This window comes from Dipteris shenzhenensis, chromosome 5 (assembly GCF_047967505.1).
Source record: "Dipteris shenzhenensis isolate YYH24624 ecotype China chromosome 5, Dip_SZ_1.0, whole genome shotgun sequence".
In the NCBI taxonomy this organism is placed as follows: domain Eukaryota; kingdom Viridiplantae; phylum Streptophyta; class Polypodiopsida; order Gleicheniales; family Dipteridaceae; genus Dipteris; species Dipteris shenzhenensis.
In genome coordinates this window covers 43,039,378-43,064,782 of record NC_141600.1, presented here as the reverse complement: position 1 = coordinate 43,064,782, position 25,405 = coordinate 43,039,378, and the positions used below count along the sequence as shown (strand labels likewise).

At 44.7% G+C, this 25,405-nt stretch overlaps 1 protein-coding gene across 1 annotated transcript in view; it reads left to right on the top strand.

The window, feature by feature from the left end:
• The window catches only part of LOC147902056 (uncharacterized), a 33,849-nt gene that overhangs the window by 8,102 nt on the left and 342 nt on the right, over positions 1 to 25,405 (top strand). Inside the window, exons 2-4 of the mRNA XM_087374411.1 lie at positions 21,960 to 22,316; positions 22,448 to 22,709; positions 23,094 to 25,259. Of these exons, the coding sequence (XP_087230537.1) occupies positions 21,960 to 22,316; positions 22,448 to 22,709; positions 23,094 to 25,259 (2,785 nt within the window). The remainder of the gene's footprint in view (positions 1 to 21,959; positions 22,317 to 22,447; positions 22,710 to 23,093; positions 25,260 to 25,405) is intronic.

Genomic DNA, 25,405 nt, shown 5'->3' with positions numbered 1-25,405 from the left:
CGCAGAATATCTGGGTAGCATGGATGAATGAGTTGCGTACGAAGGGATAACGGGTGGTTACCTTCAGGACTCCATGATATCGCGGGAAGGGACGAGCTGTCGCAGGAGCATAGGGTTCACGTAGACAGCTGACGGAAGGCAGGTGACGGAAAGTTTTAGACACCCGTTGGTTTACGGTTAGCTTAGGGCGAGGGAACGGTGGCTCGTGATACTTACGTTACGGGGAGGCCCTTCGACGCGATAAGCGATGCTGGGTGAAAGACCTGCGAATAGAGGTGGTTATGAGGCGTGGCGATGGGCGACGCACGGGCACCATCATGGCTACGTGATTGGCTCGACGGCGATACGTGGCTGATTGCCTCAACGAAGTTGGTCAGGTACCGGTTCGGTCGACCAGACTAGAAGCAAGACTTCAGCGCAGGATTACACTATGGAATCGTATAAATGGGTGACTTCATCTGTGGCTGAATTGCTGCTGTTTTTTGAACTTTACAGCTCCAAAAGTGACCCTACGCGCTGGGAGAAAGTGCTGGACAGAAATTCACATGTCTATGTGGTGTCTGTGAGCTGCATACTGGTGGTTGGATGCTGATTTTGCTGTCTACAACGAGGCTGAAGATAGGCGACTGCATTTGCGGTTCACGTAGGAATCTCGGAAGGGACCAGGGAAATAAATCGGGAGTATCCTCTCAAGACTTCGTGGAGCTTCCAGGGGGCATCTTTTTTCCCTTCTATACAAATTTTCAGTTTTCAGTTTGCAGTCTATTATTCCTGTACAACAAAGGGGAATTTGAAGTGTGATATACTTTTGGAGTTTTGGCGTACGGAAAGAAGTGAAGGAAAAAAAAAAACTATTTTCCCTTTTGAAAGAATGGAGGCAGAGGGACAAGATTCCAAGGTAAATCCTGGTGAATCTAGAGCGCGATCTACGCAACAAGTGTCCCACCACACAGCACCTACTCTGGTGGGTAGGATTTTTGTGCTGGAAGATGCCTTACAAGAGATCAGGAACCAGTAGCTTCAAGTGAACGCTGGTCAAAATGAAATTAGAGAGATGGTGCAAGCCTTGTCGGCTAGACCATCTAGAAATGAAAAGGGCAAAGCTCCAGCAGAGCCAGAGCCCACTTGTCGGAACGTGCGAAGGTCAAGGTACCTAATATTGCCAATTATAGACCGGAAAAGTACGCTGGTCGGTTGACCGAGCGCAGTTCTGATGTGATCGAGGTTTGGTTACACAAGTGGGAAGAAGCCTTCGCCATTTGTGAAATCAGATCTGATCTAAAGAAAATCCGCGAGACCACTCACCTGTTTATCGAGGCAGCGGATAGGTGGTGGATAAAACAACAGAAAGATCAGGTTGTCCCTACCACCTGGGAAGGGTTTAAGGCTGAATTTAAGAAACACTTTCTTCCACCTGACGAAGAGTCCCGAGCTTGGGATGCTTACAGAAGCCTTCGCCAGAGGAATTTGTCGGTGGCAGAGTACACTGACAAGTTCATGGAATGTGTTATGAAAATAACAGACCCTCTCCCTGTGTCGGTTCAGTTGAAAGACTATATCTATGGATTGAACGATAGGATTAAAATGGAAGTTCGGGCTAAATATGTGACTACATTAGATGAATCTATTGCAGTAGCCCTAAACTATGAGGATGCCAGAGGCAGACCTAGTGGGTTTGTGCAGGCAGGGACTCAGCATGAGTACCCGAGAAAAGGGGGATTTCAAAGGAAATGGACTTCAAAGGCAAGTATCTTGTAGCCAAGTGGCCAAACCAAGCAGGTGAAGCCGGTTGAGGGACAAGCAAAGACAAGTATCACCGTTGGGGTGAAAAGAAAAGTAACTCCAATGGCAGCCCGGGCTTGGTCAAAGTCCTCGTTGACCCCTGAGCAAAAAGAAAAAGCTAGAAAAGAAGGATTGTGCTTCGGCTGCCTTCAACAACATCAGTGGAAAGATTGTCCACTAAACAAAGACCGTCGCACGGCCAATATGATAATATCTGAATGCGACACGAAAATGCAAGAGAGTCCCAATGCGAAACATATGCAGATGCAATTGGCGGGACCTTCTAAGAGGTTAGTACCTGTGTTGTTAAGTGTGTCTGTTACTAAGTTAGTAAGCGGTGCACCCGATAACATCCTTTCAAAGCCCGCAACAACGGGGTATACGGTTTTCGATGAGCCCGAGTTGATTAAAATGAAAGGACAAGTAGCTAATCATGATGTGATTGTATTGTTTGACTCAGCGTCAACGCACAATGTAATTAACTCGAAGCTTATTAAGAGGCTCAAGTTGAAAACTAGTCCGTCTGACTATGCTTATACGGTCAGGATGGCGGACGGAAGTTCAACTGAAGTATGGGACCAGAGGGTTACCCAGTTGGAACTTCGAATATAGGACTATGTTGAGAAGCTGGACTTTGAGTTGACCAGGCTTGCTCACGCAGATATAGCCCTAGGCATGGCTTGGCATTTTTGGAAAAATCCAGCCATTGATTGGAAAAAGCATATTTACCAGTTCAAGATGAACGGGGTAGAATATGTTTTGCGAGGTGAAAAGGATTTACCTCGAGGACCATTGATTTCAGCCATGGAAATTCGGAAGACTCCGAAAGAGTTTATGTGTCTGTGCATAGCATCGGTAGAGTTGATTGATGATGCATCGGCTAGCACTGAGGCTACCCAAGATGGGAAAATGGCCGAGTTGGCTAAAGAGATATCGGAGAAGTTCTCTGATTGTTTTAGGGATAAGTTACCTTATGGGTTACCTCCAGAGCGGAATGTTCAGCATAAAATTGAGCTTATCCCGGGGGTAGAACTTGTAAATAGACCTCCCTATAGATTAAGCTTTACAGAAGAAGCTGAGGTGCGAAGACAACTAGAAGAATACCTCAAGCTGGGATAGATTCAACCCAGTTTTTCACCTTTTGCTTCGCCAGTGATATTAAAGAAGAAGAAAGATGATACTTTTCGTCTCTGTATAGATTACAGAGCATTGAATAATATCACTATTAAGCACAGGTATCCGATGGCTTGGATCGATGATTTGCTAGATGCATTACATGGGGCCGTAATTTTCAATAAGATAGATCTTAAGTGTGGCTACCATCAGATCCGTATTAGAGCCGAGGATGTGCATAAAACCGCTTTTAGAAGCAGGTTTGAACATTATGAGTTTTTGGTAATGCCCTTTGGACTTACCAATGCTCCAGCTACATTCATCATGCTTATGAACGATTTACTACGTCCGTATATCGGAAAGTTTGTAGTACATTTTATTGACGATATTCTGGTATTCAGTAAAAGTATTACTGAGCATCACGAACACTTAAGAATAGTGTTCAGTACTTTGAGGAAAGCCAGTCTATATGTAAATAAAAAGAAAACTATACTGTGTATGGTAAGACTTGAATATTTAGGATTCATAATTACTCCTGAGGGGGTAGAAATGGATCCAAAGAAAGTGGCTGCGATACTGACTTGGCCAATCCCTCAGAGTTTGACCGCTTTGCGATCATTCTTGGGATTTGTCCAATTTTATCGAAGGCATATCAAAGGATATTCCGAAATAGTATCGCCATTGACTGAGTACCTTTTATATGGGGACAGAATCAACAAGAAAGTTTTAACACCATAAAACAAGCTGTGGTCTCAGGACTGGTGTTAAAAATAGTTGATCCCCAAAAACCGTTGTTCCTTGAAACTGATGCAAATGGCATTGCGGTAGGAGCAGTTCTCCTCCGAGAAGGAAGGCCAGTAGCCTTTGAAAGCAAGAAGCTTTCTCCCTCTCAGCGTAATTGGCCAACTCATGAGAAAGAGTTGTACGTTGTTGTGCATGCTCTAAAGGCATGGAGGCACTATTTGTATGGTGCAGAATTTTACGTGGATGTTGACCACGATACTTTAAAGTATTTTTGCAAACAGCCTGATTGGAGTGGCCGCCAAGCTAGGTAGGCAGAACTCATGCGGTCCGAAGAGGGAAGGAAAATAAGGTGGCTGATGCGTTGTCGCACATAGTCCATAATATGAGTTTCACGGTGTTAGAGAGTGCTCTAATGACCGAGATAAAGGAAGCTCAGAAAAGGGACGAGTTTGTCCATAGCCTTTGGCCTAAGGCTAGTGTGATTGTTCTCGAGAAAACGAAAACAGATGACCTGGCATCTAGAAAAGGCCAAGTATATGCAAGATATACTGTGGAAGATGGTATGCTAAAGAGAAATGGCAAGGTAGTTGTACCTAACCAGAATGACCTCCGGCAGAGGGTTATTCGCCAGTGCCATGATAGCCCATGTGCGGGACATCCAGGTGTCAAGAAGACATTTGATCTCATGAAGCGAGATTTCTTTTGGCCAAAGATGAAAAAGCATATTCATGAATATGTGATACATTGTTTTTCATGTCAGGTAAGTAAGGCAGAGCGGGTGAAGCCACCCGAACTTTTACAGCCCTTGGAGATACCACTAAGTAAGTGGGAGAGCATTTCCATGGACTTTATTGTAGGATTGCCTACGACACAAGGTGGGTATGATTCTATCCTTGTGGTGGTTGATCGTCTTACCAAGATGGCTCACTTCATTCCAACTAGAGAGTCTGTTAGTGCCCCGCAAGTAGCAGATTTGTTTATTAGACATATATTTCCTCTGCATGGATTACCCAAATCCATAGTGTCAGACAGAGATGTCAAATTTACCGGTCATTTTTGGACTGCGGTATTTGAGACACTAAGGACTGAGTTGGGAATGAGTAGTGGGGATCATCCAGAAACGGATGGTCAGACGGAAAGAATCAACCAAATTTTAGAGGATATGCTTAGAGCATATGTGTCATTGAGGCAACATACATGGGACAGGTGGTTGCCATTGTTAGAGTTTGCCTACAATGATAGAAAACATTCCTCTACGGGGTTCAGTCCGTTTGAGCTGAACTATGGTTATAGGCCAGCGAATCCAACTATAGTTGGAATATCTCAGAAAGTGCCTAGTGCCGCGAACTTTGTGGTTCAGATGCGGGAGATGCTAGCACTTGCGAGAGCTAACATCCGCCAAGCTATGGATAGAGCCAAGGCGTATGCGGATGAAAATCGATCCGCTAGAGAATTTAAGGAGAAAGTTTTTCTCAGAGTTCCTTCGCAGTCTTTGACTGCAGTCTTTGACTGCAGGAGAGTGTGCTAAGTTATCACCTCGATATTGTGGGCCATGGTTAATTCTAAAAAGAATAGGCAAGGTAGCCTATAAATTAGATTACCACGATGTAAGGTGCACCCAGAGTTTCATGTTTCTCGTATAAAGAATTTTTTGCATACAGGTGACTCACTAATCGAAGGTGTTGTTTTGTTTCAGGAGATAGAGGATAATGCAAGACGCAGACCAACAGGAATCCTGGACCGAGGAACAATGCAAGTGCGCAATCGGAAGATACCCACGGTGTTGGTTGCATGGCATGGTCTATCTCTGTCAGAAGCTACCTGGGAATCCGTATACCAGTTACGGAGAGTGTTCTCAGATTTCATCATCGAGGACGCTGATGCTTGAAGAGGGAAGGAATGTTATGCTCTAGCCGAGATAGCATGACCTCGGAAAGATCGGTGGGCATTTTTCCTTAGAGGACCGACTTTGGTAATATTTCATGTGCATAAATTAAATGGTCAAGGGAAGTAACTGCCAAGGTCCTAGGTGAGGGTGTATTGGCATCGACTAGGTGGTTCTGAGTGCTCAGGCCTAGGTGCACCTAAATGTGTAAGAATGCCAAGGGGCAAATGTTTTAATTGTGCCCCAAGAGAGGGGTAAATGGTGTACCAAGCTAAAGGTCTAAAATGATGACATGTGGCAAGAGGGAACCATCTAGGGATTTGTGGGCTTGTGGATAGGCATGAAGAAAATGAATCACGTATCTTGTGTGCATGCAATCCATGAGATAGAGGCTGGGAGGAAAATCGGATGCCATCGCCTGTGATTGCCCGTGATTCGAAGAAAGGACGAGAGGGAACCATCTAGGGATTTGTGGGCTTGTGGATAGGCATGAAGAAAATGAATTACGTATCTTGTGTGCATGCAATCCATGAGATAGAGGCTGGGACGAAAATCGGATGCCATCGCCTGTGATTGCCCGTGATTTGAAGAAAGGACGAGAGAGTAGTATTGAGTGTTTCACCCACACCAGCCATTTTTCAGCTTGGTGACCTGCTACATGAATTTGGAGCTGTCCTGCTAAGCTGCCTTGCATATCTCAGACCTGCTGCAGCAATTCAAGCAGTCACAACGCCCACAAGAGCTCCTTCTCTGGTTTAGTTCTGCATTTCAAAGCATATTCTTGCTGTGTTTTGATTAGGGTTTGTATTTGGAGCATCACCAGCCACCTAGCCGCCATACTTGCTAGTTCTTCAACTGGTGCTGCGAGTTTGTTACCTCAATCTGCACACAATATCAATCCACACAAGTCTCAGCTTCGGATGAGAAGAATAACAAGGCACTAGCGCTTATTGGTTTGAGGCTGGCGAAGAATCTACTTCATCATCTTGACCTCACTACTTCAGCCAAGGAGACACTGGACAAGCTCGAGAATATATACGTCACATCTACTGGACCTGAGGAGTAAGCTTTATCTGCTATATTACATGCTCTATCCCTCTCTGAGGTGGTAGATGCTCATCAATGATGCTATGTGTTTGTGTTGAGTCGAATAAAGGTTCTCAACCTTGAGTTGTCCCTCTGAATTGAATGTATTTGGAGTCAATAAGAGGTACTTTGCCCTGGGTTGTCCCCCAAAAATGAATGTATTGTCTTTTACTTGGTTGATAGTATTGACCCCTAGTTTAGAGTAAGGGGGGATGACGAGTGATGGTTTGCCCTTGCCGATCACAAGCTGACTGAGAAGTCACTATCACACGGGAGGTGTTGGATAGTTGGACTTGCTCTTTGTAGTATTGCGGTGGAGGGGGCATCGGTCTACTCTTTGCGTGTTGGGTCTCACACTCTTTGCTCTGAAGGGGGGTGTTGGAGATATCATAGCCAAAGAGTGTGTTGGTGTTCCCATTAGGTATTTGCAGTGGGATCCTGGAAAGTGGGAGTGGATTGACGCATGGCATCAAGAGAAGAGCATCTCCTTCTTTTGTTACACGGTCAGTAATGCCAGGAGGTTCCAGCTCAGTAGTAGAGGTTGGAGACCTTCCAGAGTTTCTCATTGGGAGACATTTGATATCACTGCGGATTTGCAGAGGTGCTTATGGAAGAGACTCTGGAAATCCCACAGGAATAAAAAGATCACTCTCTTCTTTTGGCTTTCTATCCATGGTGGGATTGCAGTGAACCTTTGGAGATCCAGGTTCGGAGCCGACCCTACTTGCCCTCGTTGCCTCTCTGCTTTGGAGACTATTCAGAATTGCTTATGGGATTGCAGACAGGCGAGGATGATTTGGATGGGGGTAGCCAGGATTTTCAGTCACTTTGCCCACTCCCCATTCTTTATGACATGGGACTCAGTCGCTTGGCTTTCTCTTACAGGGCCTCAGGTATTCTATGAGAGACTTGACTCCTCTCGGGCCATCTCGATTCGAGGTCATCAGGTTCAGCCTTGTTCGTTGGATGTGATACCACACCTTCCTTTTGCAGCTGTACATGCCTTTGTGGATACCTCTTGGAAGATTCTAGCGAGCATAGCATCCTGGCATATCTGGAGAGCCAGATGCACAGAGGCATTGGAGGGAACTCAGGTTCATCCCTCGCACACATTGGCTAGTATCTGGACAGACATATCTGGACAGACACTGTACATACCTTGATGGCTGTATGGACGAGTATGCAAGGAGAATCCCGTGCAGCCTCAGCTAGGAGGGCTTCTTTCTTCAGGGAATGTAAGGATTCTCCTTTCTTCTCTGAGACTCCTACAGGGTTGAGGTGGCACTTTCAGCCTCAGCCTAGGTTGTTTTCCACCTCACTTTGAGGGGGTTTATTTATCCTCATGATTTCATGATGTATTTCGCTTAGAGCTTGCTCTCGCGGGTTTTTTCTCTTACTTCATAGAAGTCTAATTCTTGAAAAAAAAAAAAAGAGTGTGTTGGTGTGTAGTACGAGGTGATTTCATGTGTGTGAGTACCACGTGTCATCATGGGACTTATTTCATATGCACTAGGTGCTAGTGTGTGAGTGAGTAGCCTATATAAGACTTGTACTTCACTTGTCTTGTCATACTTGATGAATGAATGAAAGCCTTCTTCATGTCCTCATTTGAGCATTATTTCCTCACACCCTAACTCTCTCTCTCTCTCTCTCTCCCTTCACCATGTTTCGAACATTTAAGTGCATCTCTCTCTCTCTCTCTCTCTCTCTTTTCTCTCTTCTTTTTACATTCAATTCTCTGTTCAATTTCCGCTGCCTGATTTGACACTAAGTATTAGAAAATGACATGTTGTGTGGAATGATGTGATGCAATGCATGTTTCCAGGATTTGAAGCATGCAGTAATTATTGCACATATGTTGCAAATCATACATCTAACAATTTCGTGTGGTTGAAATAGATGCCTTATTCCAAGACAAAAGTCACGTGACTTTTGCAAGTTGGAGGCTAGTGGATGCACATGTGCCATATGTAGTTAATGCACTTACAAGATGAAGACATGATCTATATAGCAAAAAATTATGTGATGCATGTAAATAACATTTCCTTGAAGTACCTATGTAATGTGTTAGACCTTAGAGGTCAGTGTGTTGGCTGGAGTTGATGTACGACTTTGATTTTGAAGTACATAGTGGCATGTGCTTTGAGGTAGATTGGATTCAAGAACTTTATGAGCTTCGTGGAGATCCATTTTTATTTTTATGAGCCCTTGAAAGGTTTGTATGAAGATAACTAGTATTTTGACCATGTATGGCACAAGGTGTAGGTCAAGGCATGGTGAAATGAAGGTAGTAGTGCACGTGACACTCATGGTAATCCTCCACAAGAGAATAAACCTCCATCATGTATGATAGGGACTACATCCCCACTAGCATCATTGATGCCCGCTGTAGAAATTTGTATCCATATATGCTCTTATACACACTTTTTTTTCGTAAATCTTTTATTACCAAGTGGGAAACCTTAGAAGAGGTAAAAACCCACAAAAGTTACAAAAATGAAAAGAGTAACCCTGGCCCAAAGGACAGGATTAAACATGCCAAGTTTGTTAGAAAAGCTCGTGCCGATGCAGCGGAAAGGATGTGGGGCTCGGACTAAACACACAGCAGTGGTGGGGGAGGGAATCAAAACTTCTTTAATTTGTATGTACAAACATGCATAACAAAATTGTCAATAGACAGTGCACAACTGCAAGTATAGTGCACAACTGCAAGTATAGAAGCAACCACAACTAGGACAAGGTACAATATCGACTGGTTCTTCTACCAAGTGCTTGGCACCTCTAGATCCCAGAGTTCGCGTTGCACCTGATGAGCTGCAGTAAACTCACTGCCCAAAGACACCAAGATCTGTCCAACTTGCTGTCCTGAAGTACAGCCAAGTTGGGTGCTACTGGCAAGCTAAGTCTGCTGCCCAAACAGTCCCCAAATCACCTCCCAAAGTAGGCCCAGATGGTACTGATGCTGCTGCTCCTTTCTGCTCCCAGATCTGCCCCAGATCTGTCCCAAAAGTCTGCTACTCCTTCAGCCCAAACATGCACTCCAGATCTGCTCTAGACTGCTGTCTATGCTCTCCCTGAAGTCACCCTATCTTTGGCTGAAGACTGCACCAAAACTGACTCAAAACTGAATGTTCCACCAAAAGTGGGGCTTTTATAGGCCCCAGTCTGCTGCCCCAGAGGTGGTAAGCCAAATCTGGCCGACCCCCTCTAGATCTGGCCGACTTTGGTGCCTGACTTCCTCCCCCTGTAGACGCCTTGCTGGCCGACCCTGCTGTCCCCTCTTCTGGGTTTCCCGTCTGCACTCTGCCTGCCATCTGCCTCTCCTTGACTTGCTGACCTGATCGCCCTCATCTCAGCCCAGTTCCTGCTTGGATCCAGGCCTGATGCATGCATACTATGCCTCCCTCCTGGATCTGCCACCCTAGGTGATTCTTCCAGCCAACTGGGTGCTCCAGCCTGTTGCCTACAAGCCCTGAATCTGCCAGGTACTTTTCTTTCATTGTTTCTTCTGAGATGCTGCCCATATGACAGCCCTCTCTCTGATCCAGACGTTTCCTGGTCCACCTCCCTGATGCACTCCTCATTTGGGGGCTCACAGATGGGGAGGTGACTTTTCCAACAAAGATGTCAAAGGTAAGTACAAGATCTAGGATGTCGGAGGAAAGGACATGAAGACCGCATCCTGAAGAGCAATCCCATTCTGAGCTAAAAACAAATGTAGAGGCTTACCAGAACCATCATCAAAATAAACTTTCTTCGGACCCTTGTGAGCTTTCTTCACATATGCGGGTATCCAGAACTTTTGGATAAGAGGATCAACAGCTGCTTGCATCAGAGGGTGAAGATCCTCCAGCACAAATGTAGGAGAAGCACCACCTGATACAGAGGAGGAACTAGAATCCAACATCTGAGAAGTATGCTGGACAGCTGTATCCAATCCATCAGAAGCGTCCATAGTATCAACCCCAATCGGAAAGGAAGTTTGTGACTGATGACATGCATCCACACTAGTATCCTCAGAAGGCATAAGCTTCTAATCACATGCATCCACCCCAACATCCATGATAGATCGAAACTGTTGAGACTCATCCAATGGAGAAACAGGCTCAGACCGATCCTCATCAATACAAGCTGAAATAGGCATATGCAAACGATCCTTCGTCTCAACAATAGCAGGCATCTGTGAATCATGCATAGCCTTATCATTCTCCAGAGACACAGACTGAAAAGTAGGCATTTCCTGCATCAAATTATCATCCTATCGTGTGGAATCCCAATGATGTTCTGGAGAACATGCAGTATGGACAAGAGAAGAAGTAGGAGCACGTCCGATTTCTATTGGCGCTTGTTCCAGGCCGAGGTGGGGTCCCCGCAGGTTTTGGCAGCCCAAGATTCAGTTTGGGATCACGTTCCGGAGGTGGTCAAAGTACCCCGGGGAGGACGGGCTGTCCCAGGCTTTCTTTAGGTGCTTCTGGGAGTGCATTCATACCCCCCTCCACTTGGCTTTTCACGAGATCTTCGACTCGAGCTCTCTCCCTTCGACCCTGAGTTGTGGCTGGATATGCCTGATCCCGAAAGGGGGGGGTCGCTCAGACCTGAGGCAGTGGAGACCGATCACTCTCCTTGACACTGCATACAAGATCTTGGCCAAGGTCTTGAGCTTGCGGCTTCGCCCTCACCTAGTGGACATCATCCATGACATGTAGACAGGTTTTGTCCAGGAGCGTAGCATCCTGGACAACATCTTTACTTTCTAGGAGGCACTGGATTGGGCTAGAGAGGAGTCTTAGCCTCTCACGATTTTGGTTTTGGATTTCGAGAAGGCCTATGACAGATTGGAGTGGTCTTTCTTGGAGAGCACCATGCAGAGGCTTGGCTTTTCGGATCGCTAGATCAGGGGTGTCTCAACCCTTTATGCAGGTAGTTCGAGCTAGATACTTATTGGTGGCTACACGGGGGAGGCCTTTTTGCTTTCTCGCTTGATTCGGCAGGGATGCCCCCTTGCCCCTTTCTTATTCCTCTTTGTGGCCGAGGCCCTAGGGTATTTTTTGAGGTCTTAGTTTGCTTCTGAGGAGTTTGCACGACAGCCTCTGCCTCTGATCTGGCACCCCAAGGTCCGGGATCAGGATGGTCGCATGCTAGGACAGAGGTTCAGCATGATCTTTCAGGACGTGGGCGAGACTCTCGGCTGACGCAAAGGTACGATTAGAGACCCTCTCACATCTTCAGGGCGCGAGCCCGAGAATGACAAAGATTGAGGCACCTATCCCAGAGTCTTGGTGAGTGGGCCTTCAGAGTTTCACACAAGCAAAGTGGTTGGGCTAGTTCTCAGGGACAGGGGTACCTCTTCGGATTCAGCTATGTCCCCTCCCTCCCATTTGCAGTCGAGCCCGGTTCTACAGTGTGGGTCCAGGTGGACTCTTGCAATCTTTGACAGATGGAGATCCGGAGATGGATGGAGCCTTAGATCAGTTAGGGTGGCAGAGGGTTAGAGTAGTGGGCCGTCTGGACAAGGCGTGGTCAATTGACCCCTCTCGCATCTCAGATTTGGATGCAGCTCGCTAGCGCTTATGGTTATGGGAGGATCGTCCCCTTAGTGAGGTACAGTGGGACCCAGGCGAGTGGTTCTGGCCGTCCAGAGTAGGCCACTCAGAGAGAGTGGAGGAGGTGCCCTTCTTCTCTTATACTACACGCATAGGACGCCGCTTGCAATTGGAGGCGGTAGCCTGGACTCCGTTGAGAGAGAGGCATTGGGCGGTGCAGTAGGTACCTCGAGAGGTGAGATCCAAGTTCTAGGCACGCCTTTGGTCCAGTCTCCGATTGCGGAAGATCTCCTACTTTTTTTGGATGATAGCGCATGGAGGTCTTCCTGTTGGCCCTTGGTTGGACCACATGTGGGTGGATGGCAACTGCTGTAGATGCACGATTGGAACTTTGGAGACGATCCCCCACTGCCTTTGGAGCTGCCCAACAGCACAGAGGATATGGCAAGGAGTCCTTCGAATCATGGCGATGCTTCAAGGCACGCAGAGAGACTTGGTCTCTCCAGCATACAGGATACAGGGCCTGTGTATTCACATCATTGAGTTTCATGAAGGTGACCCCTTCCACTAGTCATCGACCTCTTCCTTATCGAAGGACAGCGTGTGAGAGACAATAGCCAACATTACGGCATGGAACATCTGGGTTGCTCACTGCAGCTGGGATATGGGCCAACACCATGTTCCACAATCAGCCACCTTGGTAGCCATATGACAAGACATCATCTTCACGCTTCGAGCCATTTGGGAGCGAGGCTCTCCAGGTTCTTGAGCTATCGTCGCACAACGAGAATGTTTTTGCAAGGCTTGGCCTGCAGGTGTTTTCTACAACATCACCCCAAGGGAGATTAGATGGTTGTATAATCCACCACCCTAGTTGTTAGCCCCTGTTACATAGTCCACCACCCTAGTTGTTAGCCCTTGTTACATAGTCCACCCCCCTAGTTGTTAGCCCCTGTTATAGAGAATCCCTCTGGCAGTAGGAGTGTCTTGCTGATAGGCAGCATTTAATTTTTCGTTGATTTTCATGGTTGGCACCTTTATGGTATTTGCCAACTTGTATGATCGTTTTTTACAAGCATTAATAGAAGTTCCTTTCTCAAGTAGAAGCACCATAGGAATCTATCCTTCTCCATTGTTGTTTCGAAGAGTAAGTAATAGGTGAAGACGCAACCAAATTATGAACAGGTCGAGTCGATGAAGCTCCTTCAGAACACTGGCGAGCAAGTGACCAATCTTTCTGCATTTGTAACAAGCATTGGGGAACAAAGAGAAGCGCAGAGGAATTTGATAAGGAGAGGCTAATTGCATGTCAAGATCCAAATAAGCTGGTATAGCCTGCTGCAGATCCCAAAGAACACAAAGACGCACATCCCTGCTCTGCACGAGATATCGTTCTTGCAGAGCATACAAAACTCTGCTCAGGAGTGCTGCAATAGCATGCAAGTGAGCAAAAAGATGTACTGGGAGGGATTTTAGAGTGATCCACACAAGACAGAAAGAGAGAAATTCCATTGCCGGATCAAAACGGGAATCCCATAGCATGACATGAGCCAGTAGACCACGAGCCATAATGGCACCTCTGGAAAGAAGAGAGTGTAACACATCAAACAAAGTGGCGTACTCAGCATAGTAGAACCCTTTCCAAGAAAGATGAAGCGCGAAATACCAACTGCATCCCCTGTGACCTCTAATGCTCTTTCAAAACCCTGCCCATGAAATATATACAGAAACCCCGCTGGTGTGCTTCACACAAGGAATGAAAAACCGGATCTCGAGGCAATGTGCGAAGAAGCACCGACAAAGAAGGAAAAGACCTTACAGAATCAGCACACGGGGACTCCAAAGCATCAAATTTCATTGCAGATGAGGGGAAAGTGAACAAGTGTGACTTGAAAGATTTCTCCTGACAGAAGAGCAAAGTGTCACTCTTTCGTTTAGACCGAAGGGCAGCAGATGGTGCTTGGTGCTTGAAACCTGAAAGCAGGATCGTCATGGCTGAGTGACGAGGAACCAGAAGGGATTGACGGAGAGGGGATTCATGTTGAAGGATTGACATTGAAGCGGTGAAGATATATCGACATGGCTGAGTGACAAGGGACCAGACATGGAGGGGATTACGTTGAGGGATGGACGTTGAAGCGGCAAAGGTATATCGACAGACCACTTCCAGGGCCAATGCAGCTTCCCACGGAAACACTAGAATGCTTGGCCAGCTCCTTAGTATATGGGCCAATTCCTTAACTATATGGGCTATTGTAAGTGGCTAGCTAATAATAGGTCAGTTGACTTAACAAGCTTTGAAAGTGCCACATGGCTTCACATGATTTTAGAGTTTCATAAAACTCTCTAGTGCTAGCCAAGTAATCAAGAAAGAGCCCATAATACCTTCATCCAAGCTACAATGCTTGTAAGGATCAATTGTATAATTATTTCATTTCAGTCTCTCCCAAATAAAAAGCATAAGAAAGAGAAAGGATTATTACAAAAAATAGTGTAGCTATTAGGACATAATGCAATGGGTGGTACTTTTAGAAGTATTAGAAAGGCCAATTAGAAGCATAAAATGGCTACTTGGCATGATAGATGAATGACATCCAGCCCCATCCGACAATTGTAGGCAATAACATGCCTTTGTGAACGAAATCGAGGGCTTTCATGTCCAGCCATACAACCTTAGGAAAGCTGACTTATGGTTCAAATGCGGTGAATTTTCTGGAGACTAAGCCTTCATAGGGTTGGCAAAATTCCAACATGGAGCCTGGACACGCCAAATAATGAGGCAATTATGTGGGTAGCTTCAGATTGCTTATGAACGTTGTGTCTCTTGGAACTCTTTGAAGGGATAGCAATTTACGGCTGATGCAAAGCCGACTTACATAAGTGAGGGTCGCTAATTTTATTAGTAGTTGCTATGAGTCTTTTGAAGTTGGGTAGTTAGTATAGATTGTTAGTTGAACTTGTTGTCTATCTTCTTGCAAGAAAGAGCGGCTTCTTTATGTGTCACTATTGTAGCTATAAGATTCGATTGTTCTTTGCTCTATTTTCTTAGTGCTATGAAGGTTGTTTGTTAGGACGGATCTTGTGTCTGAGCAACAAGCCCAGCAGGGATGCGCTCCTAGAGTTGAAACATTAACTATTATCTTGGTATTCCTTGAATCGAATCTTTGCTTAGCTTTCATTCTTGATACTTTGTGAGTGAGAGAGGTTGCATCAATTTTTCTTACCATTGGTATCAGAGCCGATTTTTGAGAGGGCTTGTGAGCTTTTGTCTTACAATAATGAGGACGAGAAGGTTGTCTGAGAGAATAGGTCAAGGAGATTCAACCATAAACAACTTCAAGGGAAATACTTGTGTCATGGCAGCTCAAGAAGCCAAGGAGTAACAACAATAAGAGAAAGAGACAAGTCTCCAAACATGCACTCGGTATGCTTGTTGAAGCATGTGGACTGCATTGAGAAAAAGATCGATTATTTTGAAGTTGCAAGCTCTTCCTGTGTGGAAATTTTCTATTGTTCTATGTGAACAAAAAGTTCTTGGTGGTGTCCTCTTTCTTATGATCCCATGTGGATAATGTTTTAGTGAACTTTATCGATCTTGTGTGGATGAGATTTTTGTTTACCTCCCCTACTTGGCTTAAGTGGGGACCTATCTAGAGACTAAGCCTGCGTACGGTTGGCGAAATTCCAGCATGGAGTTTGGAAGTGTGGACATCCAAACAGGGAGGAATTTACATGGGTAGCTTCAAGCACAGATGCGATTGCTTATGGCGGTTGTGTCTTTTGGGATGCTTTGAAGGGCATGGCGGTTTACAGCTGATGCAGAGCCAACTTATATAAGGAGGGTTGCCGATTTTATTAGTAGTTGCTATGAGTCCTTTGACATAGATTGTCGACTGTATAGCTGATTTTGTTGTCCATCTTCTTGCAGGAAAGACCGGGCTTCTTTGTGTGTCACTATTGTGGTTATGAGATTCAATTGTTCTCTATTCTATTTTCTTAGTGCTATGAAGGTTTTGTCAACCTGGTCTTGTAAAGCCCAAAAGGGATGCGCTATTGGAGTTGAAACATTGAATTGCTATCTTGGTATTCCTTGAATCGGATCTCTGCTTAGTTTTCATTTTTGATAGTGAGAGAGTTTGCATCCATTGCATCAAATTTTCTTCCAATCATTTTTGATAGTGAGAGAGTTTGCATCCATTGCATCAAATTTTCTTCCAATTGGTATCAGAGATTCAACCATAAACAATTGTGAGCTTTTGTCATTTTTGATAGTGAGAGAGTTTGCATCCATTGCATCAAATTTTCTTCCAATTGGTATCCGAGATTCAACCATAAACAATTGTGAGCTTTTGTCTTACAATCATGAGAATGACTAGGTTGTCTGAGAGAATAGGATCAAGGAGATTTAACCATAAACAACTTCAAGGGAAAGACTTTTGTGCCATGGCAGCTCAATAAGCCAAAGACTAACAACAATAAGAGAAAGGGACAAGTCTGCAAACATGCACTCAATATCCTTGCTGAAGCATGTGGCATGTAGTGAGAAAAGATCGATTGTGAAGTTTTTTTAATGTTTTGTGTGAACAAGTTATTTTTAGTGGTCTCCTCTTTCTTCCAATCCTATGTGGATGATGTTTTGGTAAAGTTTATTGATCATGTGTGGATGAGATTTTTGTTTACCTCTCCTACTTGGCTTAAGGGGGGACTGTTGTAATTTTCTAGAGACTAAGCCTACATAGGGTTGTTGAAATTCCAACATGGAGGCTAGACACATGGATAGCCAAACACCGAGACGATCGTGTGGATAGCTTCAGTCAAAGATTTGATTGCTTATGGTGGTTGTGTCTCTTAGACTCTTCGAAGGGCATGGCTGATGCAAAGCCAACTTCCATAAGGAGGGTTGTTGATTTATTAGTAGTTCCTATGAGTCCTTTGAAGTTGAGCAGTCTGTATAGATTGTGGGCTAGTATAGCTGAACATGTTGTCGATCTTCTTGCAAGAAAGAGCAACTTCTTTGTGTCTCACTATTGCGGTTATGAGATTCAATTGTTCTATGTGCTATGTAGTTTGTTTGTCACATGGTTTTAAGACACGTTGAGAAACGACACGTTAGACACGCTTCAGACACGAGTGTCTAAAGTGTCTTAAAGATAAGACATGTAAGACACGCCATTGTGGTTATAATAATAAATATTTAATTAATATATGTATAAGTATACAAATGTACAACTTGCTAGCATAGCTAGCTGCTAGATTCTAGAAGTACAATAAGCTTCACTTAAATAATGCAAGAAGAAACAATGCACTTGTACAATGTAGTTAAGAGTCAAGACTCGTCACTCAAGACTTAAAAGTTAAAGTTAAGACTCACGACCGAAGAGCTTGCAAGTTTTGAGTACTAAAAGGTTTAAACTGACAATTGAATCTTGTCACATGTGACATGAATGAAAACTGCATTTCGATACATATAATTGGAAGGAAGCTTTCGACTCTCAAGACTTAAATCTCTAAATATTCATCCTAATTTGAATCTATGAGGTCACTGCCACTGCTAGATCCAAAGTCACCATCAATGATAGCTAAGTCAAACTCAATGTGTGTTGTTACTCCCCACCCACAAAAAAAAAAAAAAAAAAAAACAAGAGTGTCTAAAGGTGTCTTAAGATAAGACACATGTCTTAAGTGTCTTAACAACCATGGTTTGCCAACATGGTCTTGTATCAGAGCAACAAGCCCTTTAGGGATGCGCTCCTAGAGTTGAAACATTAAACTGTTATCTTGGTATTTCTTGAATTGGAACTCTATTTAGTTTCCATTCTTGATACTTTGTTGGTGAGAGAGCTTGGATCCGTTGCATCAATTTTTTCTTACACAAAAGTGGTATTTGAAACACATGGGAATTTGCAAGATGTGGGATAGCTGAGGTCACAATGATTATTGAGTTATCTGACAAAGAAGAGGAGCTGGTTGATAACACAATGTTTTAAAGACCACTCACGAGGGTTCCAATGAGGCACATGTAGGAAAACTTAGCTCTACAGGTGCTAGACCTTTTCCTTTTCACCATGTCGGAATTGTAGTGAATAACATGCACACATACCTCAAAATTTAAATGAGTGGTGTGTTACTTCATCCCATCACTATGTTGAGGCTAACACTCCTGCTAATGAGGGGAGTAGTTTGGGGATGCATGCTCAATTATAGACTCCCCACATGCTCTAATTGTTGGAGGTGGTGGCCTTCACCCCTCGCTTGTGTGGAGGCAGTTTATTGTGGCTGAGGCAAAGGAGCAGCTGATATTTGACACGTGGGTAGAGGGGAGGAATAATTCCACAAGCAAAGGGTTACACCCAAAGTCCATGGCATATAATAGTTGTTGTTGTAGCATCTCCTTCAGATCCCACCGGCTCTTTTGAGAGGAGGCATGCATGGCTAGGAGGCGAGGGAGTGGGACCTCCCGTACTCCGTGCTTCTCAATGGGAACCCGTACTGCACATACCCTTGTATTAAAAGGGAAGATTAATGGTAGAGCAATGGACAATGGTGGAGCTCATAGCTTCACTAATGCAAAAACCCTTTCAGCTTCCCTCATCGGCCCCAATGCACCCTTGTAATCCAGTGGTTGGTTTCCCCCACTTGCTGGGTGGTTGTACTCACTTTTGTGCTCCAAATTCGGGGTCATTTTACAGCAGATCTGTTCAGGCTCTATCAGTGCACCTTCTCTCTTCTTCTCTTCTGTTTCACATTCAGTTCTGTTTACAATTTCTGTTGCATGCTCTGGCACCATCATCTATCAGAATTAATATTCAAAATAAAAATATACCAAATTCTAAGGCAGCAGCAAATTTGCAGGATCACTTGTCAGAAAAACAGAAATTGCAAGTTGCACAATCATTTCTTGTGGTTTGTTGATTTCGGATTCAGTATACAAGACATCGGTACTAAGGATATGCACTCCTCACCCATGGCAGGACATTGGGTATTACAAAATCTATGAGAGAGTGGAGCAAAGTTCTTTTCTGGTAAGGGACATGGAGAGATGTTAAGTATGTCTCATAATGCTCACCTTGTCAATTTAATAACGTAGGCAACCAACTGCCTGTGGGCTTGATGCAGCCATTACCAAATCTGGAAGGGAACTCACATCACAATGCTTGCCTTTTACTAACAAAGGATGGGATCGTATGCACCTGATGGTTGATTCGCTGACCAAATAAGCTCACTTCATCCCAACCAAGATACCAAATTCAGTATTCCCAGCAATTCATTGATCATGCGTTCAAATACATGGCTTTTTCACAGGTGATTGTTAGTGAGGGAGATGTATTCATGGGGCAACTTCACAAGAGTTGTTCTCAGACTAGGGGACTTCCCTCACCCCTAGCACTGCATGTCATCCCTGATGGTGCACGGACTTGTAGAATTTGCTAGCACCAAGCATTTGTCTATCAAACTTAGTCCATTCAATGCCCTATATGGCTGCTGTAAAAGCAAGATTCCTTCCATCTTTGTAGCATGCATGCACAACATCACCAAGTTAGGAATGATGTAGAGAAGATGGATATCCTCTTGCAATCAGCAAAGAAGAACATGTAGGAGGCTCAAGCAAAGCAAAAAAATTGCACATGAGTGTCTCAGAGAAGTAGCTTACTGGTCAGATCTACCCACTACTTCATTCTTCCAAGATAGAAGATGTATTCCATGTGTCAGTCATCAAAGCCCATGGTGGTTAGGGCAATTGATGTCAAAGCATGCAGTGTAAACTGAGAACAGAACTGAATGTGAAAGAGGGAGAAAGAAGAAGAGATCCACTGAAGGGCCTGAACCAATCTACTGTGTAACAGCCCCAGATCTGCTGGAGCACAAACGCGACTACAACCACCCAGAAAGTGGCGGAAAACAAAGATTGGGTACAGGGGTGCACTAAGGCTGGGGCTGATAGACAGCAGATGAAGAGGGCTAGAGGGCTGGAAGAGGTGCGCAAAGCTGGAGGATGCTGCTGGAGCAAAGGCTGGATGCTAGATGGCACGCAAGAGCAAGACAAAGGTGCGCCAAGGCTGGAGGAGGGAGCAGGAGGCAGCAGGCAAGGGGCTGGGCACAAGATGAGGTGCCCAGCAAAAGAGTGGGGGACCCTATAAATACGAGAGGGCTGACCCCCGATAGGGGGTCGGCTCAGCCTCAAACAGGTGGACCTATAGTCGGCCATGTGGGCCAACCCATGGCCGATTGTGGCCCTAGTCCTGCTCCCAGTCCCCTGCCTCGTGTGGCTCAAGAAATCCTCGAATGGCTGCAGCGAAGAGGCAGGAAGTGACCTCTAGTGCCCAAAACTAGTCTATCTTCACGTGGGCGGGTATACCCACAATAGAGGTACAGGCAAGAGGTGTCCCCCTCTAGATCTCATGCCCCCTCTCAGCTACTGGCTGTACCATCAAGGCAAGGCAGCATGAAGCAACTGCTGGGGAAGGAGCTTGGTGAATAGATCTGCAGTGTTGTCGGTAGTAGGCAGAAGACTAGAAAGATGGCTCCCTCCTGGATCTTCTCATGAACATAGTAATACTGTATCTCGACGTGCTGTCGTGCTCCCAGTCCCTTGCCCCGTGTGGCTGCAGAAATCCTCCGAATGGCTGCGGCAAAAACCCAGGAAGCGACATCTAGTGCCCGCACAAACAAAGAAGCTAGTCTATCCTCACGCTCGGTGGGCACACTCACAACAGAGGCTCTTACTCTAAGGTACAGGCCGGAGGTGTGCCCCTCTGGATCTCAAAAAGTGAGTACTTATGGAGTTGCTACCTATGGACAAAGATTTAAGAGAGCCATATTGTTAACTTCCACAAGTGTGCTTTGGGATCTCAGGATCACATTCTTCCAACAAGTCTACTTGGAATATAAAATCAAGTGGAAGAGCTAGTACAAATCTATTACAAGCACATTCTTATCTCATGCCTCACTGCGATATTCGTCTCCTCACCATTAAACAGGTTGCCTTGAATGTACGAGTCCGAATTTACAAGACCATCCTTATCTAATGCCTGGCTGAGATATTTGTCCCCATACCAGGAACATGTTGCCTTGAATGTAATTTTGTCAGCAAATGGGTAGGGATGGATATAATGTTAACCATGGTTTGTCTACCTAGGTTAGTTGGGTTAACTGCTATCTTAGCTAAATCTGCTATAGGTGGTGACTTTCCAGGATGGGTCACCATGATCCTTTGAATGGAATGAGTTATATGGATATACTTTCTCTAAGAAAAACTTTCACAAATATTAGCATAAATGCATTCACATTAGCATAGTTACCGACACATGAGCAAACATATGAGCATGGAAAACAGGCTTGTCAAGAAATCATGTCAACGGGACCCAACACAATACAATATTGCATAGAGATGATCAATAAGATAAATTGGATGCTGTTGGTCTGAAAATCACAATGTGAGGCTTGAGCACTGAGGGAATCTAATAGGGCATTGGAGGTGGTATGGTTTAATTTTCTTTGGGGTGGAAAGGGTGGGAGGGCACATACTTTTTTTTTTCCGTGGAATACCGGGGTTGGGCGGGGGGGGGGGCACATACACACACACACACACATTTTTTTGTGTGAAACCACTGTATTTATATCAAGAAAAAGTTTTTACAATGAGAAAAGCAATCTCTTTATGATGCTTGTCATCATGATGACTTGGATGTATCATCTTAAGAGGTGTTTTCCCACTGCTTTTGATTTTTCTGCACACACACACACACACACACACACACACACACACGGAGTGTTTTGCAATCTTGTCTCATTTTCAATGGTTGCAGGACGTTCTTTTGTATAACTTCTTCACAGATTCACCATTGCAACAAAAATGGAGAGTTGTGTATCATTATATGTCTCAGAATGGGACCAGTAATGCTAAGGCCCAAAAGCATTCCCATCCTGAATTTGATGAAAACAGACATAGGTTACTCTGTAGTGAACTTAAACATTTGTATGTAGCTGTGACTAGAGCACGCCAACGACTGTGGATATATGAGGAGGAACCAGAGTTTTGTAAACCCATCCTTGATTACTGGCTAAAATCTGAGCTAGTCCAAGTGAAGACCCTCGATGAATCATTGATTTCATCAATGCAAGTCATCAGCAGTAAGGAGGATTGGAGAAATACTGGAATAAGGGTCAGCCTCAATCTTCTCTCTTTCTTGGTCCAGCTTTCACAAATGCCTATAGATAAATCATCTAATAAGTTACTTTCAAATACTGAGATCAGTGTCTTAGAGCTAATATATGTGTCTTCTGATTGATACAGTTGATGAATAGTCACCAGTATGAGATGGCTATTCTAAGCTTTGAAAAGGCAGGAGATGTATTTAATGCTCAGCTTGCTAAAGCAGCACGCCTTCTCCACACTGGTGAAACGCAACTTGCAAGGGACAAGCAAGCAGCACAAATCTGCCTGAGAGAGGCAGCCAATATGTTTTTGTCTTTGGAGGCAACTGGTAAAGCTGCTACAGAGCTTGCAGATAAAGCTGCAAAATGTTTTGTAAAATGCGGAGATTTCCTTGAAGCTGGTAAACATCTTATCTTATCCTGATACAATCAACACAAACTGCTGTTCAGAGAGTAATTATCTGTCACCATATGTTCAATAGATGTTCTGTGGAGTATTTGCTTATTATAATAACACATCTTTTACTTTCAAGTTGAGACAGATTATTTGCTGTCAATAGTGTTTGCCTTTCACTAGTAAGATCTGCAATGCTGTGATTTCAACATCGTAGAGGCAACGGGACCACCACCTCTGCTTCATGCACATTGGTCACTGGTTTTTTAAAAATGAGAAAATGTTTAAGGTTGCAATTTTGTAAAAATATATATAGCACAAGCGTAGTGGATCTTTGTTAAACAAAGATCCAATTGCATGACCGTGGGCTGTAATGGAACTTGATAAACAGGGCAGACATACTATAAAAACTGTAGACCGCCAAGATTTGAAAGTGCCGGAGACTGTTTTTGTGAAGGAAAAGACTGGATGAAAGCAGCTTATGCATATTCACAAGGCAGATGCTTCAAAAAATGCTTGAATGCATGCCTGAAGGGAAACAACTTGCAGACAGGATTGAGTTTTATTGAGCAGTGGCAGAATGATGACAGTCACAACAAGTCATGTAAGCCCTCAAGCATGAAATCAAGCAACGTAGACAAGGTTAATGAAGACAATTTGGAGGAGGCTAAGGACGATTACCTTGGAAAGTGTGCAACCTTTTATCAGCAACAAAAGAATATCCCCCAAATGCTAAAGTTTGTCAACACGTTCTCAAATATTTTCTTGAAGAGAAAGTTTTTGAAAAGTAATGGCTACATCAAAGAACTTATGGAAATTGAGGAGAGTGAAGGATACTTCTTAGAGGCAGCAGAGTTAGCAGAGGTCACAGGCGATTTTATCCAGGCAGCTGCTCTACTGGAGAAAATCAGTGATAGGAGCTGTGCAATAAAAAAAATCCTATCCATTATAAATAGAGATATTTTCTGGGGAAAGGGGAAAAAAGGCTGGCCTTGTAAAGCATCCTCAAACTCATTCGTGCTTATTCAGAAAGTAGAGAGCATGATAGCCATGGCAAAGGCTGACAACTTGTGCACTGACATGTGCCATGATTGGGAACTGGAAATACGGATGCTTAACGGAAACCTGGATGATCTTGATGAACTGAGAAGTATCATCGAGACAGCAAGACATCATAAGAAGACACGAATTGAGATTATCGCATCTAGAAGAGCCTTGGATGTCTACATGAAAGAAGGAGAAGATATGCAAAAGAGGGCTTTCAGGTTAGATGGGTTTGTCGCATGGTGCCAACAAATATATAATCTTTGGCTGGAGTTGGAAAACAAGATCCTGGGCTTAACAGAGGCGCTTGAACGGCTTCACAAGCGTAGTGTGTGTGGGGAAGATGAGCAATTCCTAGAATGTGCTTATCATTATTTTGGCGTTACCAATGCTGAGAATCTAGGTCATTGTGTTGTACCTGACATGGAAGCATACTGGATTAGAAACTGCAAAAGCGGTTTGTCGAGAATGGAAGGTAAAAAGGCACAGCTGACGCATGTGAAATTTGCAAGAAGAGCAGCAGAGTTTTGGCAGGAACAGTTGAAATGCATAAAAGAGCAGACTCTGGAATCACTCAAGGGGCGAATGAAGACTTGCTGTGATTTTTTCAAAACTTCAGAATCCAATGGCGGAATAGAAAATGCTAAATTTCTTCTCGACCTTGCTGAAATATCAGATAAAGCAGCATCTGAGTTTGCAGAGGACTTGCGATTGCGAGTGATAGCCCTTGTCTTCCCTCGAGCGAGGTCAGTGCAGCATATGTTTCGCGTGATGGAGCTCCGACAGCAACCAAAGGTTGTTGCTGTTCTTGAGAATGCTGCCCGGCAGATGGCTGAAAAACAGACAAGACGCTTAACACATGAAGAACTTGGAAAGTTGCAGATGATTTTCCCATTTCTGAGTAGAAATTGGAAGGAAAGCCCTGTGGGTCGATCAATGTTGCAGATAATCAAAGATCCCGAGACGGAGTCGTGCATCTTAGATTACGTCATCAAATTCGGGCGGAACCTGGTGGAAGTGTACGCATTGGATTGGAGGCACGTGAAGGGGTACGTGAGCCCGTTCGTGTTTGTGGCACTTCTGGAGAAAGCAACGGTGATGGCGGTCGCTTGCACGACGTTTCTTCACGGAATGCTTCTGCCATTGACGCTGGCAGCGGATTTCATGAGCGGAGACCAAGGGCAAGCGATCATGCAACGGATAATGGTTTCGCAGCAGCAGTCTGAGAAGAGGGAGGAATTGTTAGGGTTTCTACACAGAGCGGGATCTATGGCGTTCGAACTACTGCATAAAATGCAAGAAACAGAGGTTTGGATGCAAGCGACGGGGTGTGGAGACTTACCGAGTCTGGTTCTGAGGCTGGTTGTGGTGTTGCTGGTGTGTTGTTTGAATTCAAGGCTATGTCCGAAGGTGCAAAACTACACATTCATTTGTCTAAAAGTCACGATGGAGAGCAATGTTCGTGTGCGGAATGCGTTGCCGGAATCCTTTCTGCGGGAGGTGCAAGGAGCATGTGCGAGGCAGGGGGGGTGCAACCGGGGGGTGATGGGGAAGGCAATGGCGAGAGGCATGGGGAAAGTGGGGGATGGAGTGGTGATGATGAGGAGGAGTGAGGAAGGAGGAGGCTGCTGCTGCTGCTGCGACTGCGGTGATTATGAA